Here is an 18,759-nt window from a genome sequence, read left to right on the forward strand (position 1 = left end):
CAGAGCAGCGGCCGCCTCAGCCCCAGACTAAACCCACGACTCAGTGGTCCAATCCGCACATGCTCAGCGTTCCGGGCAGACGAGCTGGTGACGGCATAGACTATAGCAGCCACTTAGAGCCTGGTATTGGTCATTGTTTTTTATGCCACTACACAAACAGCAGCAATCTAATGATTGTAAACACAAATACAATATTCTATGTGAAAAATGTGTGATAAATAGTTACATACACATTACAAGAAAACCATATAAATAACAGAAAACTATCTGGCACAGAATTAAATAAAAAAAAGCGTAAATAGCTGGCAGCGGTACTTACTCTGAGCCGGACGCAGCCGCGGCGCGATCCTCTCATCATTTTGTCTTTTGACTGAAAGAGAAAGGAGAAAATAATGTGTTTATTAAAATATATATACTCCCAAACCTCGATATACTAGATTGTATCTTATGTTCTGACAGCCCACTGCGTGTCCTAAGCTTAATGCAAATATTGCAGCTTCCAGTACGGAATCGGTATGAGTTACCGCCGGACCCAAGTCCAGCGGTTCAAATCCCGACGCCGGAAGACCGGCACTAGAAGATCCCGACAGGGTAAGTATTTGTACTATCTCTAACCCTCGCCCTCCCCCCCTAACCTACTTTAGGAGTGCCTAACCTCCCCCCGTAAGTGCCTAAACCTAACCCTCCCGGGGGGGGGGGCCTAACAGTAACATCCCCCCTGGGGGGGCCTAACCCCCCCTTCCCCTAGCCTGACCCTCCCTGGGGGTGCCTAACCCTAAGTCCCCTCCATGAGCTCCTGACCTACCCCTCCCGCCCCAGCTGTCCGCACCCACCGCCCGGCTTACTTTTGATCGGTATGCCGGGCGTCGATGTAGGGATAATGATAGGTGTCGGGATCTCGACGCCTATCATTAGTCCCTTGTCGGGATATGGCAGTAAAGGAAGCCAGCGGTCGGCATTTCGACCGTCTGCTTCCTAACTACATACCTCCAGTACATCATAATTAGATTATGCTCTTACATCTCTATGAGGATTAGGGCTGTGGTATAGTAATTAGTGCGCTGTTTTATCATGTCATCAGGCACAGAATCTATAACACAATCATTCCAAAGTACAACCAAGAATATAGTTTACATCCAGCCACCAGGCAGAGGGTCCACAAAAACAGTGATCACATCCTGTCTGGGTAACGGTGACAAAAGCAAAAGGGGGCAGATGGTCATCTAGTAACAAGTGTATTTTTTTATATGGGGTATTCAGAGGCAAAGTAAACCACAACCATTTATTGCTTGCTTCATGCCATGCACTTGGTTTACTTTTACTCTGAATCCCCTACCTCTCTAATAGTATATACATATATTTTCAAATCCAGGAGTACACTTCTAAACGTCTAGTCTTCTGAAAGTGGCTTTAATTCTTCATAGCAGCATAACAAAGTTACAGCATGGACCTTTCGGTCCTACACATGGACCTCTCTTTAGATAAAGGTCCATGTGTAGGACCGAAACGTTGATGCTGTGATGTTATGATGAATTAGTCACTTTTAAAAGACTGGTGAGTCCTGGATTTAATTTTTTTGTATTGATGAGGACTCTAACAGTCTTATGCGTTACCACCCCAGCAAATGCTACATATTGACGAGAGTGTGGACCAAACTGGATTTATTATATTTACATATATATTAAAACTGAAGTGACAAAAATCATGGGATAGACGTCCAATATCGCAAAGGACCCCTCTAGCCCGGCAAGGTGCAGCATCTCAATGTGGCATTTATTCCACAAGTGAACAGAAGGCCACAGGAGAGATGTGACCCATGCAGTCTGGATAGTTTCCCACAGCTCCCTGATATTTGTAGGTGCAGGATCTTGGGTGCAAATGGATCTCTCCACCACGTCCCATAAATGCTCAATTTGGATCAGCTCAAATAGAATTCTGGACAACTTGGGACAGATGACACGGTGCATTATCCTGCTGGAATATTCCATCATTGTGGGGGTACATGAAGTCCATGAAGGCGGACCAGCGGACCCACCCCACGCCACGTGAACACACCCCACACCATTATGGAACCACCACCAGTCTGCACAGTGCCTTGTTGACAACTGAGTTCCATGGCCTCATGGGGTCTGCTCCACACCCGGACCCTACCATCAGCCTGAATCAACTTGAACCATAACTCAACGGACTACACCACGTTGCCAATCCTCCAGGGTCCAATTAGCAAAGTCACAAGTACAGGTGAGGCGCTGTGTCCGGTATCACGGTATCATAGTGTCAACAGGGGCACGCTGGTAGGTCTTCTGCTCTCATATCCCATGGAAGCTAAAGAATGCTGTACAGGTGTCTGGTAACTCCTGCATTGAATGTGGATGTGATTTGAGCCAGTGTCACTTGTCTGTTATCACGTACAATTCATCCAGATGCTCTGGTCACAAACATTAAGCACACTTCGCTATCCATGGTGGGTGGTAACGCCTTCCATGTGATAATCCTGGTACACATGTGACACCGTAGGTCAAGGACTGTTGAACGTCCACACAACTTTGGAAATGGACAGTCCCATGCTATCCCATTACTTTTGGCACTTCACTGATATATATATATATATATATAATGACTTCTATATAGATATATTAATGTACATATATACATATACACACACACACATATATACACACACTCACACACAAACACTTCTCTCTCTATCGTTATCCATATTATACTAGCTTAGTGCTCCCGCTAGGCTGTTTCAGCAGGGTGCCGCGCCCTGCCCTATTTCTGAAGGGCAGAAAGCACCCTGCCCTCCAGCGCGGCGCCCTGCTGAAACAGCCTGCGGGTTCTGTCCTCCACCCGTGGGCTGCAGTGTCCCGTGGGTGGGGAAAATGGCAGAGCAGCGGTCACAGCTGGTGCATAGATGTGACCGCGGTGCTTGGGGGCTGCCCGGCATGTCCATAAGTGCCGGGCACGTCCCCAAGAGTGACGAAAAGGGTACACGTCATAAAGATACGCCCCCCTTTTACTGGCCACGCCTTCAGCGCGCGTATAAGTGCCCTTGCTCTAGGTCCGGCGCCCTGAATGCCGCCGGACCTAGAGTGAACACTACTAGCTGATGTATCCAGTTTCACCCAGGTAGACCTTATATATTTACAATTTCTATTTCCATCTCACCACTCCAGTAACATGCATCACTGCTATAGTAAGACATTACCCTCCTTCACCTGTGTACTAACACTTTCCACTCCCTCACCTCTGTAGTTACACTTTCCCTCCCTCATCCGTGTTGTAGCACATTCGACATTCTCCTCCCTCACCTTTGTAACACATTTCCCTCCTATACCTGTGTAGTAACACATTCCCATCCCTCACCTCTATAGTAATACATTCCCCTCCCTCACCACTATAGATATGTCCACCATTGCTGTGTCAACCATTTTCATGTTGACATTTTGAACCTGTCGATTAAATAATTTTCTATCTTTTGTATGGAACCCTCACAAAATGTGTGAAAATAACAATGCAGACTTCATGTTTAATGCAATATTACCATTTTAAATTTTGTTTTCCTATATCTGCAGTCTTGATATGGTATGTGTGAGTACTGACATATGACATACTGTATGTGTACATGTGATAGATACTGTAGCAGTGGGTTTCAGTCTAATTCCTGGATTTTAGCACAGTACTGCTCCTAAACAATTGCAATAATTCATCCCTGTTTAGCCGTCTTGGAGCAGTGAGTGGAAACAATGGGCAACTAAACAAGAATGTTTTTATTAATCTTTTATGGATATAGCACCAATATTTTACACAGTATTTACAGGGTTGTGTTCATTCAATATACCCTTTTGACCCAGTCGATCATTTGGGTTGCATATTAAATACCGGCAGTCAGGATGCCAGCTGTCAAAATACAGACAATGGAATACTGATGCTCAGTATCCCGACAGGAGCTGAGTAAGTATGCTAACCCTACCCCCCTTCTCCCCCCTAACCCTCTGTTCCTGCATCCTAATCCTCCCTGTTAGTGCCTAAATTTAACCCTCCCCCTTGGTGCCTGAACCTAACCCTCCCCTCTTAGTGCCTAACCCCCCCTGGTCCATAGCTCAACCCTAATCCTACCCCCCCTGTGGTGCCTAAACCTAAGCCCCGCGGCTGACATCTAACCCGGCCCGCTATACTTACGTTCGGGTTGCCAGCTGTCGAGATTCCCGCGTCGGCATCTGAAATGGCGTCGGTATTCTAACAGCCGGCATCCCGACCGTAGGTCTAATAACTACATCCAGATCATTTAGCTGAAATTATCTACAAACACACTGACATTAAAGGGCATATCCAATTAGTCGCAGGGTTTACCCCGCAGCTAATTGACAGAATGGACCTATTCAATCAGGTCCTGCTTCCCCGCGCGAGATGATGTTCACAAAAAGGGGCATAAAACACTATTACATAAAGTTTGTGTAAGTTTGTTCACTTTCTACACCCCAAAAATAGGCATAGATCCTAAAAGCATTTAAAGGCTAGATACACTATGTTCAGATAAAGAGGGAATTTTTTTATTTTGGACTCTCAGGTTTGTGTATTTTATTAAATTAAAGTGTATGTACAAATATGGTGGTTCAGCCTTCCAAAACAAGAAGTAAAAATGATAATGAACAACCAAGTCCTACATACAACACAGACAACATGGGGCTCTCCAGGTGTTGTGGAACTGCAAGTTCCAATAATATGAGATTGTGTGATTGTGAGCCTAACCATAGCAAAAGAGCCACTGGTTGCTACCTATTCTCAGCCTAAGTTGTTTGCTTAGTCACCACTCTCCCAGAGAGGGTTTGCGCAGAGCACAACCATTGTTGGAGGACAGTACCTCAATAAAACCCAGCTAAATTGTTCGCATATCATAGGTTTTTCTCACAGCAAGCGAACGTGCCTTAGCGAGCGGGTCTGAATCAGGTCCTTAGTCCCCGGCATCATTCCCTCCACTACTAAATACTGGAGACAGCGCAGAAACTTGGGGCCCAAATGTAATAGGGTTCAAGTTCTAAAAATGTAAACGCTAACATTTTTAGAACTCAGACAATGTAATAGAATGCGAGACCTTGCTAATTCACATGTTTCTGGCATCCCCCCCCCCCCCCATGAATGGAATTCATTCAGCTAAACAAATATTAATAATATATGAAAAGTTATTTGTCTGGAATCAATGTGATTCTGACTTTAGAAACAAAAAGAGAGGATTTTAAATCTCCCAAGCTTCTCACTATTATGAAACCTACCTAGTGTAGTCTCATATTGCAAAATATGTACAGAAATATGAGCAATATCTGATGAAATATGTCATGAAGGTCATTTAGCTGCTATACGCCCCGCAGTATTGGGACAATAGTTCTAGATCAGAGAACAATACAACAACAGCGTAGTATTGTCCTCCTTATTATACCCTGATCACATGCTTAATTAACTCACTAAGACCCTTTACTTCATGCCCTGTACATAAGGGGTTACAGGGATCGGAGACAAAGCTTTGGTATGAAGAACCACTGAGATTAACAGTTAAGATGCATTGATATACACAAAGTACTAAGAACAGTTTGAAGTATAAAATAGAGATTTCTCACATTATATTTGCATATTTTATGCAGTCAAATGTAAGCTACTGCTCTCTGTGCAGCATAGTAACGATTGCTCTATGACAGACTACCACCGCACAGCGCAGGAAGACGCCAGTAGGTATGGAAACTGGAGAAAATACGGGTTCTAATGTCAGATCTGTTTTCATGCATTTTAACAAGTTTGAAGACACATAACCCAAATGCTGGGTACAAAAGACGGATCGGTCAGCAGCTCGATCCACTGTCCGAGCGGCCAATTTGTAAGCAATATACACACACTTACCAAATGCCTGCTCCATATGTCTGTCCCCACATCACAACTGGACCCGCATTTAAATGTGTCCGCCCAGTTGTGATGCCAGTGCGAGCAGTGTACGGGCTCGTTCGTACACACATGGCGACTAAACCCGGTCTATTTGGGAACGACAAGCGCGATAATTTATGGGCGCACAGAACAATTGAATTGCTTGGTCGGCTGCCATTAATTATCGTGGCGCAGATAGCAACTGAACTCCCCCTATGACAGATGTTCTTTGCTCCTAACAGGACAGCATGGTGCAGAGTGAGAAGCACAATTAGGCTAATATAAACACTCCAGTCATATCATGTGTATTATTCAGCTCAACAATACTAATATAAAAGTAATTATTTGATTGTTATTTTACGGATACATGTCCCACTCATAAAACAGGAATAGATACAGCTCTTCAGGTAATCTCTAAAAGCGTGCAGACACAGCATAAACATATCAAATGGCAATGCATAGTGACGATATCAATGGTTTCATCTATTTGTCTGAGCGTGATTCCACTAATCCTAAAAAGAGAGATTACATTACCCAAGACACAGGACCACCAAATATAGTGTTCATTCTAGCACCCTGGTCACAACCCATCAGATCCTTTTTCCTGCCTTGAGTGTCACCCTCTGCTCTGGTGCTTCTAGCATACTCTTGACTGTATCTCAGCAGTTTGTTGCATCAGCTGAGTGTGCTAGAAGCACTAGAGCAGACAGCGACACCCAAGGCAGGAAAGAGGAACTGCACGAGTTGTGATAGGTGCAGGGTGCTAGAATGAATACTAAACTACACTGCTTTCTTCATGACCCCACAGCAATGCAAGATGAAGCAGATCTGCTATAAATAAATTAGGTCTGCTTTCAGCAGATACAGAGACCTGAGATGCAACATGTATTACCAAACAGATGAAAATGGTCGTCAGACAAGTTTGTTAAATGTTTGTTCAAACAACAGTTTTTGTCCATTTTCCGGCGTTTGGGAGCAAATTGCTGATTGTCATTTGCTTTCATACCTTACCAGATTTTCATTCCAACCAATCAACTAGTTGGATGGTTGGACAGAAAATCTTTACGTGTGTATGCAGCCTAAGACTTACCGTCGAGATGTCAGCGATCGGGATTTTGTCGGTATTCTGACCACCAGCATCCCAACTATATCCCATTGTTAGAACGCAGAAGAATCACTTATCATGCAGTCTATCAGTGCCGATATTGAGGACACAACTAATTGCATAGCTGATAAAACACTACAGCTTTACCCATACCTCCCAACCATCCCAATTCCAGGTGGACAGACCCGCTTTTTGGGCATGGTCCCACTGACGGATGCAGTGTCCCGCAGGTAGTCCTGTTACCATTGCTGTGCTGCAGAATCCATTTAGTGCCAGGAGAGGCTGAGGTCCCCCAGGGTATTTAGTACATGACAAAACATCTGATATAGCGGAAGAAGCAGCTATAGGTGTATTGTAACATTTCTTATTGCATGAAACATACATGTTAATGCACGGTCAGGCTTCTACCTGCATTGTATAAAGAACGATAATCACCAAATTCTACGAGAAAAGGGAAATATCATGTATGTAAATCAAATTTAGAAGATTTGATTGACATGCGTGTTATTTCCTTTTAAAATGTACATGTCCATTGAGTCTGGACCAACTATAGATGGCCAGAACACTATATGTTACCAAAAATGTATCTTTTTATTTTCTTTTTTTCTTTAAACTTCAATCTATCGGTCATCTGACTACTTTTTTTTTTCCACTGCACCTCAACCCAAGCTACACCACGACAAAAAGGGACACGCAGGCTTGCATGTATGCTTTAGGTAAAAAACAAACTGATGTATGCAACATTATTTACTACACAATACCAAGATATATTCGGAACCACTTAATTTAATCACAAAACAGATCTTTGGTGAGTCTTGGTTTTGGGCACTAATGCACTTGACACTAATGCAGGCTTAATGTAAATTTTGGAACACAAGATTAAATAATGGGAAAAAAGTACCAGTTATTCAATAAGATAAAGCCACCCTGATACACACAGAAGAACGCCTATTGTGCAACCAACAAAACACAAAAAGTTTTAATAATTGTTTACAGCACCACAGATTATAGATTTTCTTTGCTTGATTGTTTTATTCCTAATTATTTGTACGGGTTGGGTATGGAATGCCGGCAGTCAGGATTCCGGCGGTCAGAATCCCGACAAGGTTAACATACAGACACTTGTTGATCGGTATGCTAACCCTCCCCCTCTCCCCAAACAGCACCCGAAGCCTAACCTTCTCCCCTTAGTGCCTAATCCCGCACCCTAAACCTAACCTTCTCCCCTTAGTGCCTAATCCCGCACCCTAAACCTAACCTTCTCCCCTTAGTGCCTAATCCCGCACCCTAAACCTAACCTTCTCCCCTTAGTGCCTAATCCCGCACCCTAAACCTAATCCGCAATATTTATCTTTGGGATGACGGCGGTCAGCATTCTGGAGCCAGGATATTTTGACCGTCGGCATCCTGCACGCCATCCATATTTGTACAATGTTACTATAAGCTTTGAACTAAAATTTAACAGTTAGGGGTCAATCCAAGTAGGTGCAAGTTTGTTTCAGGAGACTGCGCACACCCAAAATTTCTCCAATCCAATAAAAAATGCCCATTCGCAGTACACACAGCAAAGAGTTTGTGAATTGTTAGCCAAATGCAATGTGAGAAGTGCATGAAAAAGTGGGATGACCTGCCTGGACCCAAAGAAATTACAATTTTGGTTGCAGAATCATACAGAAGGCAGTTAGTGGGTGTAAGAAAAGTACTAGAGGTATCTAATCTGTTAAATGGCTGATTTATTCTTTTTTATTTTTCTGAAGTTAAAAAAGCAAACTTTTTCATTTTACTTTCATATGAAAAAACAAAGAAAGATGCTAAAAATAAAAATAGGGGAGGGGGGAGGGCTTTTGGGGTACTTTGAGAGGACTTTAAGAAATATATATATATATGGAAGAGAAGGGGTACCTTTGGTGCGCTACAACTTTGAGTATTAATTGAACAGATGAAATTTCCACCACTTAGGGGGATTTATTGCAATATTAGCTGTTGGTCAAACACAACCCTCTAGTTAGTCTTCAAATCACCATAAGTTTATGTTTTGGATACTGTTCATAAAATAAAAACCCTATGGTAGCCCATAATTCTTATACCTGAATATTTTATTCTTGGTATATCAACAGAGGTAAAAATATAAACAATTTACAATACAAATAAATACATAAATCGCATAAAACAACTTTTAGTAAACCTGCCCCAGTACAGAAGGATAGATGTAGTTATCTGCCACCTACACCTTTACAGGTGTGAGCTCTTAGGTGGACTTATGTGGTAGGTGCAGGTTTTCCAAAGCGATGACCCTACGCGTTTCGTCCACCTATGTGACTTCATCAGGGGTAAACACAAAAATGGAACTGGTCTGAACAAACACTTGATGATATGGAACTGGATAGAACACTCAGTAGTATAAGCTTATTTTCTGTCCCTTGATAGGGAGAAATTCCTAGAAAGGCTTTTAAAAGCCAAGTAGCTCTTATAAAGATTTTACTGGAACGATTAGATGGATGTTTCTCAACCAATAAATGTAACCAGATTCCTTAACAGCAATTTAAATATGAAGATGCATCATATACTCCCAGTGTGTAAAAATGATGAGACCCAGTGCCAAGCAAGTGGTAAAACTATTCAGTCCAATGAAGTGTATGTCTCCCTCTGTTAGCAGTAAAACATATATATATATATATATATATATATATATATATATAATATGAGATATGGTAAGAACTTACCCTTGTTATCTCTATTTCTACGAAGTCCATAGGGTTCCACAGGATACCTTGGGGTATAGGTGTGACGTCAGTCGCAGGGCACCAAAGAGTTAAGCTTTCAGCCTCCCAGGATGCACTAGGTCCCCCTCCTATACCCCGCCCCCGAGCCAAGGCACCTCAGTTAGTTACCAAGCCATAGGCCGGAGGAGGAGAAGGAAGAGAGAGAACAAAGATCTGGACACATACAAGAATCACATTCTCACCAGAGGGAGACAGAAAACCGGTGACCAGAGCAAAGCCCATCTGCAGCACAGGTGCGACAGGGCGGGAGTCCTGTGGAACCCTATGGACTTCGTAGAAATAGAGATAACAAGGGTAAGTTCTTACCATCTCTCATATTTTCTACTTCAGGGTCCATAGGGTATCCACAGGATACCTTGGGGATGTCCCAAAGCAGTATCCTTTAAGGGTGGGGACGCTCCTGTGCAGAAAGGAGAATCCGCCGCCCGAAGGAAGCATCCTGAGAGGCGAAGGTGTCAAACCTGTAATACCTCACGAAGGTATGGACAGAAGACCACGTAGCAGCCTTGCAGATCTGAACTGCCGAGGCACCACGTCGAGCTGCCCACGAAGGACCCACAGACCTAGTGGAATGAGCCTTCAGAGAAGGAGGGACCGGTAGGCCTTCATGAAGATAAGCTTCAGAAATAGCCATACGGATCCAGGCTGCCAAAGTTTGCTTTGAAGCAGGCCAACCCTTTTTACGGAAGCCAAAGAGGACAAACAAAGCGTCCGACTTCCTAAACGAAGAAGTGCGGTCAACATAAGTCCTTAAGGCCCGCACAACATCCAAAGAGGCCTCACCCACGGAAAGACCCGGTGAGTTAAAGGCCGGAACAACTATTTCCTCGTTAATATGAAACTGGGAAACAACTTTGGGAAGAAACTCGGGCCGAGTGCGGAGCACTGCCCTGTTCCCATAAAAAACCAAGAAAGGGGGTCTACAAGAAAGAGCCCCTAACTCAGAAACACGTCTGGCCGAAGCAATGGCCAGAAGGAAAACAGTCTTAGCTGTTAGCCATTTAAGATCCACTGAGCCCAGTGGTTCAAACGGCGGTCCTTGGAGAGCCCTCAGGACCACAGCCAAATCCCAAGGCGCCACAGGTGGAACAAAGGGCGGCTGAATGCGGAGAACACCCTGCATAAAGGTGCGCACATCCGGGATTGTAGCAATCCTACGGTGAAACCAGACAGATAGGGCCGAAACCTGTACCTTCAAAGAAGCAAGGCGAAGCCCATGATCTAGTCCCGCTTGCAGGAAGGCGAGAATCCGAGACAGACGAAACTCCCGCGGTGCATAACCTCTCGGTCGACACCACTGGAAGAACGTATGCCACACGCGATGGTATATCCTCGCGGAAGACGGTTTCCGAGCTCGTAACATGGTCCGCACCACAGAGCTGGAAAACCCCCGGGACCTCAGCATGGCCGTCTCAACAGCCACGCCGTCAAAGACAGCCGAGTCAGGTCCGGGTGAAGGCAAGGACCCTGAGACAGAAGGTCCGGTCGTAGCGGCAACCGCAGAGGAATGTCCACGGACAGACCCTGAAGGTCTGAGAACCAGTGCCGTCTGGGCCACGCGGGAGCTATCAACAGGAGCGTCCCTCCTTCCTGTTTGAATTTCCGGATTACCCATGGAAGAAGGGAGACCGGAGGGAACAGGTATGCGAACCGGAACGTCCACCGGACGGACAGAGCATCCACCAGAGACGCCCCTTCGTCTCTTGTGCGAGACCCGTACACCGGCAACTTGTTGTTGTGCCGGGACGCCATGAGGTCGATTTCTGGAAGACCCCACCTGTCCACCAGTAGTTGAAAAACGTCCGGGTGCAGGGACCATTCCCCCGGATGAACGTCCTGGCGACTTAGAAAGTCCGCCTCCCAATTTAGCACTCCCGGGATGAAGACCGCTGATATGGCCGGAAGATTGCGCTCCGCCCAAACCAGGATCCGAGAGACCTCTACGAGAGCCGCCCGACTGCGAGTTCCTCCTTGCCTGTTTATGTAGGCCACGGTGGTAGCGTTGTCCGACTGGACCTGCACCGGGCGACCCTGGAGAAACCGCTGTGCCTGCTGGAGAGCATTGAAGACCGCACGGAGTTCCAAGATATTTATTGGAAGCTCCGCTTCTGTCGGCGTCCACCTGCCCTGGAACAAGTGTGGACCCGAAACTGCTCCCCAGCCCCGAAGACTGGCGTCCGTTGTCAACAGGACCCAATTTGGAACCCAGAACGGACGTCCCTTGTTGAGGTGGGTCGTCTGTAACCACCACGTAAGGGACAGGCGAACCTCCTGGGTGAGCACAATCGTCTGGGACTTCAGAGACTGAGTCAGCCCGTTCCACTTGGACAGGATCAGGTGCTGCAGAGGTCTGGAGTGAAACTGGGCGTATTCCACCATGTCGAACACCGACACCATGGAGCCCAGTAACCTCATCGCCGAGTGTAAGGACACCCGGCGGCTGTGCAGACAACTGCGCACCCTTGACTGTAAAGCAGAGATCTTGTCCTCCGTCACGAAGATCCTTTGCTGTCCCGAGTCCAATAAGGCTCCAAGATGCAGAATCCTCCGAGACGGGATTAGAGTGGACTTCTGCCAGTTGATTAGCCAGCCGTGCCGTTGCAGCAGTGCAATGGTCAGGTCCAAGTGGCGTAACAGGAGCTCTGGAGATCCTGCCACCAATAACAGGTCGTCCAAATACGGCAACATGCGGACTCCCTGCAGCCGCAGAGAAGCCGCCATGACCGCCATCACCTTGGTGAAAACACGTGGTGCTGTTGCCAGGCCAAAAGGTAACGCCCGAAACTGGAAGTGGTCGCCGCTGATTGCAAACCTGAGGAACTGTTGATGGCGCCAAAGAATAGGGACATGCAGGTAAGCGTCCTGTATGTCCAATGACACCAAGTAGTCCCCAGGTTCCAGCGCCAGAATGATGGACCGTAGGGTCTCCATCCGAAACTTCGGGACCCTCAAAGACTTGTTGAGTGCTTTGAGGTTGAGAATCGGACGATATGACCCATTGGGTTTCTGTACCAAAAATAGATTTGAATAGAAACCCTGGCCCCTCTGGGAGAATGGAACCGCCACTATAACTCCAGCCTGGAGCATAGTGTGCAATACCTTCCGCAGCTCCGTAGCCTTGTTCCGGTCTGATGGGAGACCCGTGGTGAAGAAGCGAGCCGGGGGTCTGTGCCAGAAGGAGAGGGCGTATCCGTGGGAAACCACCTCCAGAACCCAAGTGTCTGTCGTAGTGGTCGACCAACACTGGGCGAACTGTAGCAGGCGGCCTCCCACCCTGGGATCCTCCAAAGGGAGGCCCGGACCGTCAGGCCGCAGGCTTGTCATCTGGCTTGGGGGCCGGACGTCTGGTACTCCATGCCTGCTTCCGGGGCTTGACCGATTTCTTAGGGCCAGCCTGTCGTGGAAACGACTGTGGTTTGGGCCTGCCCTGGGCCCTAGATGACCGAAAGGACGATGGTCCCGAACCAGAAGGAGCAGCGGCCGATGGGAGACAGGCAGATTTGGCTGCCGCCAGCGTGGCCACAATCTTATCCAGATCCGGACCGAAGAGAACTTCTCCGGTAAACGGCAACGCTTCCAGACCTTTCTTGGAATCTGCGTCCGCCTTCCAGGATCGCAGCCACAAGGTGCGACGAGCAGCTACCGCTGCTGAAGAAATTCTAGACACCAGAGTACTAATGTCTAGAGCCGCCTCGTTGATGTAGGTGGCCGAATCACGGAGATTGCCAATCAACTCCGCCTGATCGGCCGGACAGTCGGATTCAAAAGAAGCCTCTAATGAATCCGCCCAGCGCTCCATCGCTCTGGCAACCCAGCAAATGGCCATAGCCGGCCGTGCTGCCCCCCCTGCAAGGGAATAAGCGGACTTCAGGCAGATTTCTACCTTGCGGTCCGTAGCATCCTTAAGGGAGGACATGGATGGCATCGGCAATGTGGCACTACGGACAAGACGGGTCACGTGAGAATCCACCTGTGGAGGGGATTCCCACTTCGCAAAATAATTATCCGCGAACGGATAAGCCACCGCCAGGCGTCTCTGCGGCTGGTATCTTTTGCCAGGTTGTTTCCACGCCTCCTCTAAATGGTCCACCAACTGACCCGAAAGAGGAAAGACTGTGGCATCGCCCTTCACATCTTTGAAAAAGGCATACTTAGATTTAGCCGCTGGGGGAACTTCGTCCTCAATCACCAAGGCTGTGCGGACCGCCCGAATAAGTCCAGGAATATATACTTTGGACTTAGCATCAGCGTCCTTAGTATGGAGAGGTTCCTGATCGTAAGGATCTAGAATCTCCCCATCATCAGACGTCCCTTCGTCATCCTCATAAGGAGCGGACAGAGACGCCACCGGCCTTTTATGAGACCGCATCACAGACTCCCCTTGCAACACATCCGACAAGTGCTGTACAGAACTCGTCAGGGAGTTAACCCACGCTGGCTCCTGAGAACCCGGGAGCGGGGAAATAGGGAGACTGTGGGGTACCACCAATTGTCGTGGGAACCCCTGCATGGGTGACGACACCACAGACTGCTGGGACAAACCCATCGGAGTAAACGCGGGCTGCGGAGCTAACTGGCCCACTAAAGCTGTTAACGCCTGAGCGAAACAAGCCCAGGGCGGCTCCTGTACCGGTGCTGTAACCGTAATAGGCCGCGCCATGGACAAACACTGCCGGCAAAGGCCCTCCGCGCTACCCTCCCCCTCCGCTAACGGTACTTTGCACGTGGTACACTGTAGCCGGAGGGGAAAATCACTTTCAGACATGATGGCACCACGTATGTGACCTCTCTCACCAATTAAGTATTAAATAGGCGAGAGACCACCCTGCAGCACCGCACCGCAAGGGCTTTAGCAGAAAGAACAGGGACAGTAATAAAGCTGACAGTTTAGAGAAGAAAAGATTACAGGCAGCAGCGCTAGCACAGTCACATACAATGCAGAAAAATAACAATTCCTGCACTAACAGCGCTGATCACTCAACTACACAGACACAGGGCCTGGTAGGACACAGCGCTGCATACACAGACCTGACCACAGCGGAGGAGAGGTATGCGGGGGGACCCAGACCACGATGCTTCCTTCCAGCGCTTCCAGCAGCGTTCACCATGCGTTCTGGAGAAGATGGCCGCCGAGGAGCAGAGAGGAGGCTGGCCTGGGGGAGGAGCGCTGCCACAGGACCAGTCGGCAGCATGCAGAGAGGGCTGTGTGCAGCGGGGGAGGCGCCGGCTGTGAGACAGGGAAGGCGCGCTCCCCTGGCATGCATTTAACCCCTGGGACGCCGCAGCGCTACCGCTCTGCTGCGGTCCGCTGTCCCAGGGGGTAGTGGAAGCGCAGGTTGGTCGCCTGGCTCCACGCTGCAGCCAGTCCCCAGGGAGCCCCCTGCCTGGGGACTTAGGACCATGTGATCAGCGGGGACCCACCGCGGGACCCCGCTGCTTACCTCTGTCCCCCTTGAATCCGGCCATGGTCCGGAGCATCTGGGGTCACCGCTAGCTGTGACCCCAGACGCCCACCAGCATCCCCGGATCAGTACCGGCGTTCTGGTACTGGCGGGGTGTAGGGAAGACAGCATGGACGTCAGGACTGACTGTCCATGCTGTTCATCCAGTTGTGCAGCCACAGCTGCATGAAGAATAAGCTTCAGGGGCTCTTCTAGCCCCCACTCCAACAGGTGCACCCGACTCCGGCCGGGCACCAAACTAAACTGAGGTGCCTTGGCTCGGGGGCGGGGTATAGGAGGGGGACCTAGTGCATCCTGGGAGGCTGAAAGCTTAACTCTTTGGTGCCCTGCGACTGACGTCACACCTATACCCCAAGGTATCCTGTGGATACCCTATGGACCCTGAAGTAGAAATATATATGTCAATTATTTTAAAAAAATAATACTCTAATTACATTTGTGGTGCATAAAGCAACAAAATTGTTGATTTTGGGGATTCAGGCTGGCAGCATGCCATTCGGCGGTCTGATAACTACATCCAGTGAATGGTATCCCGACATTTCAACCTTAAAATAAATATTTTCCATGCCATCTCTCACCCTCAGGGAGGTGCGAATGCAAAATGCGAGTTTATTCTGACTAGTTCAAAGAGAGTTGCTAATTGGATTGCAATGCAAATTCGCAGAGAAACGGCAACTCGACCCTTGCATTCCACCCTTAATTGGATTGACCCTAATATCTGGCTAAAAAAATATATATACAAATTGTAACTTCAATGTAATCAAATAACTTTGTTAATACATTCAATCATTATTTCACTCTGGAAAAAAAAAACACACAACATACAATATAGAAACCTGACCATATTGCTTTCCACATAGATAAGTGTAATCCATATCCAGGGAATGGATCACATCAGCCGATGAAACAACTTTTCTGAACGATTATCGATCAGTGTATATAGAAAGGTCTGGATTATTTGGTTTGGTTATCACATCCGTCCGATAAACGCGACCATCCTTCAGCCAACTACAGACAGTGAATGGAGATCGCAACCACCCTCCATACATTGTGCAGTATAAGGAGATCTAATGCTGCTCCTCATCTGCGTCGGTGGCATTATTGTGCGGACTTAGGCCAGTTTAGGGGGCGATACCAGTGGCAAACGCAGAATTTCTAGAGGGGGGTTTCCAAATGCTTGAATTTAAAGCAAGTGTGGCCAGTCCATGAAGAGGGCATAATCAGCAATCACATTATTCCATTATATGCGTATGTAGGGCCATCCTGTCTGAGCTGAATGTTTTTATTTCAGATGTGAGCTCCATTCCAGATAATTTCAGCAAGTTCGGGAATCTGGGGGAGCAGCGAAAGAACCTAGCACTGCCCTGGACATATATGTACAGAATGGTCTCTTTATGTACTGGCTAGTTCATTATTATACAGTATTACTAATTAACCCTATTGATGGTCTATATCAGTGCACCCCTAGCAGTGCATGTTTTCCAGATCTCCTAGTTGGTGCACAGGTGTATTTATTACTGGCTCGGACATTTTAACAGATCAACAGGTGGTACTAATTATTTAATTTGTGTCACTGAGGGAATCTTAAAAAAATGCAACTTTAGTATTATATGCTATTTCTATTGTAGTCATCATGGTGTTGGCTTGGAAGGGGGGTTTCCAGGCAACCGGAAACCCCCCTGCGTTTGCCTATGGATACAACTCTTACATGGGAATGTTGTTCCGGCCTAAGTTAGTGTATTCCGGTTTGGCTGTTTCAGTGGGGTGCTGCTCCCTGTCCAATTTGAAATTGCTGAAATGCACCCTGCTCTTATGGCAGCAGTCCGCTGAAATACTGGTCCCAACATGCGGGCCGCAGTTACAGTGATTCAATCACAGAGTGAACACTGTGGGAAGAGCTTGGGGGTAGCCCAGAATCTCTGTGAATGCTAGGCACAGCCCTACAGTGCTGAAAAAAAAGGGTGCATCTCAATACCATGCCCCTTTTCTGGGCATGCGCAGAGCAGTGCCCATCTTTGATAGCCGCCTTGCTCCGAAGTCCACCCTATAATGAAACTGCTTATTGGACGGGAGCTATTCAGTTCATTCCCACGACCAGCCCTGAGGCTGCATTATTCTGAGGTGTGCGCAAAAGTCAGCGATATGTAGGGTTTATGGGATGGTCGCGAGTGCTGAGCGCCTCATAACTGCACCACGCCCTGCACTTAGCTGTACCCTGACGTCATCAGTTACTGTCCAACGTTATTCCTTACTATCCATGTGGACATAGAGGACTATAATCCTGTGGCGAGCGGAGAAGTTTCTTCTTTTGGTGGCCTATAAGGGCATGGAACCGCACTTAAGCCCTCACTCCACGTCACTTCCAAGTACAAATACTGAAGGGGATCTATACACTACCCTAATTCCAAGCATTCTTTTGCAAAATAGTGGCCGTCACAGGAATTAATTGAATAGCTCCCGGGCACTTAGCACCAGAGCTAAATTCCTACGTAAGAATTGAATGGCCCCTTTACAGAGCTATTGTGGCGAGCAATGGAATATGATTTAGGGGGGTCTATTTACTAAGCAGTGTTAGGAGACAGAGTGAAAAGTGTTAAGGTGCCAGCTAATCCGCTCCCAACTGTCATCTCACAGGCTGTTTGTAAAATGACAATTGGGAGCTGATTGGCTGGCACCTTATCACTTTTCATTGTCTCCTAACACTGCTTAGTAAATAGACCCCTTAAAGTTAGAAAGTAACTGACTATGTGCCCGGGGGCTGACCTTACAGATAGCTCTCAGGTCATGCACCTTAACTTGTACAGTTGGCACTGATGAGAAGTTATGGACGAGCTCCTGTGGTAGAGGTCAGCCACCTATGGGAGTGTCCCAACCCCCGCCGTATTACCTGGCTGGGTGCGGCCAGGAGGACACAATGCACTTAGTCGCGTGCCAGCCTCCACGCCTCTATTGGCCGAGACACGAGGAGGATGAGCGCGCCGATTGGCTGCAGCCTCAACACTTCTACAACCCGATTGGCTGGAGCATGGCAGCTCCGCGACAGTTCACCTGGGTCTCACAACCTAGCGACGAGATCGGGGCTGGATAACAAAACCAACTGCGCTGCCCCCCGGCGGAGTGCTCTCACCGTATAGTAAGACAGCAGGCCGGCGTTGTAGTCTAAGACAAACCAGCGATACTGCCAGCCCTTCATCACGTTCGTCCACTTACTCAGAGGACCCTCCATGATGGACGCCATCTTGGGATCGGTTGTGGAATAACACACAACAGACGTTGCGTCTTGCGTCACCGCGCGAGTGGGCGGGGGCAGCGCGAGATGGGGGCGTGGCCGAAACTTTAGGAGCTGGTCCAGCAAGTTGCTAGGCGACGCTGGGATGCTGCGGTGACGGGCGCTGGGGGATAGCTGCTCGCCCCCCTGACACCTAATACACACGTTACACTAAAGCAACCTATACGTCTGTCTGTAGATTATACCGTAATAAACCTCCCTCTA

At 47.7% G+C, this 18,759-nt stretch overlaps 1 protein-coding gene across 2 annotated transcripts in view; it reads right to left on the minus strand.

Moving 5' to 3' along the window:
* The window catches only part of OSBPL9 (oxysterol binding protein like 9), a 162,465-nt gene extending 143,924 nt beyond the window's left edge, over positions 1-18,541 (minus strand). For both annotated transcript variants that reach the window (XM_088458301.1, XM_088458300.1), the window contains exons 1-2: positions 18,394-18,541; positions 320-370 (exon numbers count right to left, since the gene is read on the minus strand). In XM_088458301.1, the coding sequence (XP_088314427.1) occupies positions 320-370; positions 18,394-18,504 (162 nt within the window). In that variant the 5' untranslated portion in view covers positions 18,505-18,541. The remainder of the gene's footprint in view (positions 1-319; positions 371-18,393) is intronic.
* Between the last annotated feature and the right edge of the window lie 218 nt (positions 18,542-18,759).

The sequence above is a fragment of the Taudactylus pleione genome, unplaced genomic scaffold (genome assembly GCF_031769625.1).
Source record: "Taudactylus pleione unplaced genomic scaffold, aTauple2 ptg000824l, whole genome shotgun sequence".
Lineage (NCBI taxonomy): Eukaryota > Metazoa > Chordata > Amphibia > Anura > Myobatrachidae > Taudactylus > Taudactylus pleione.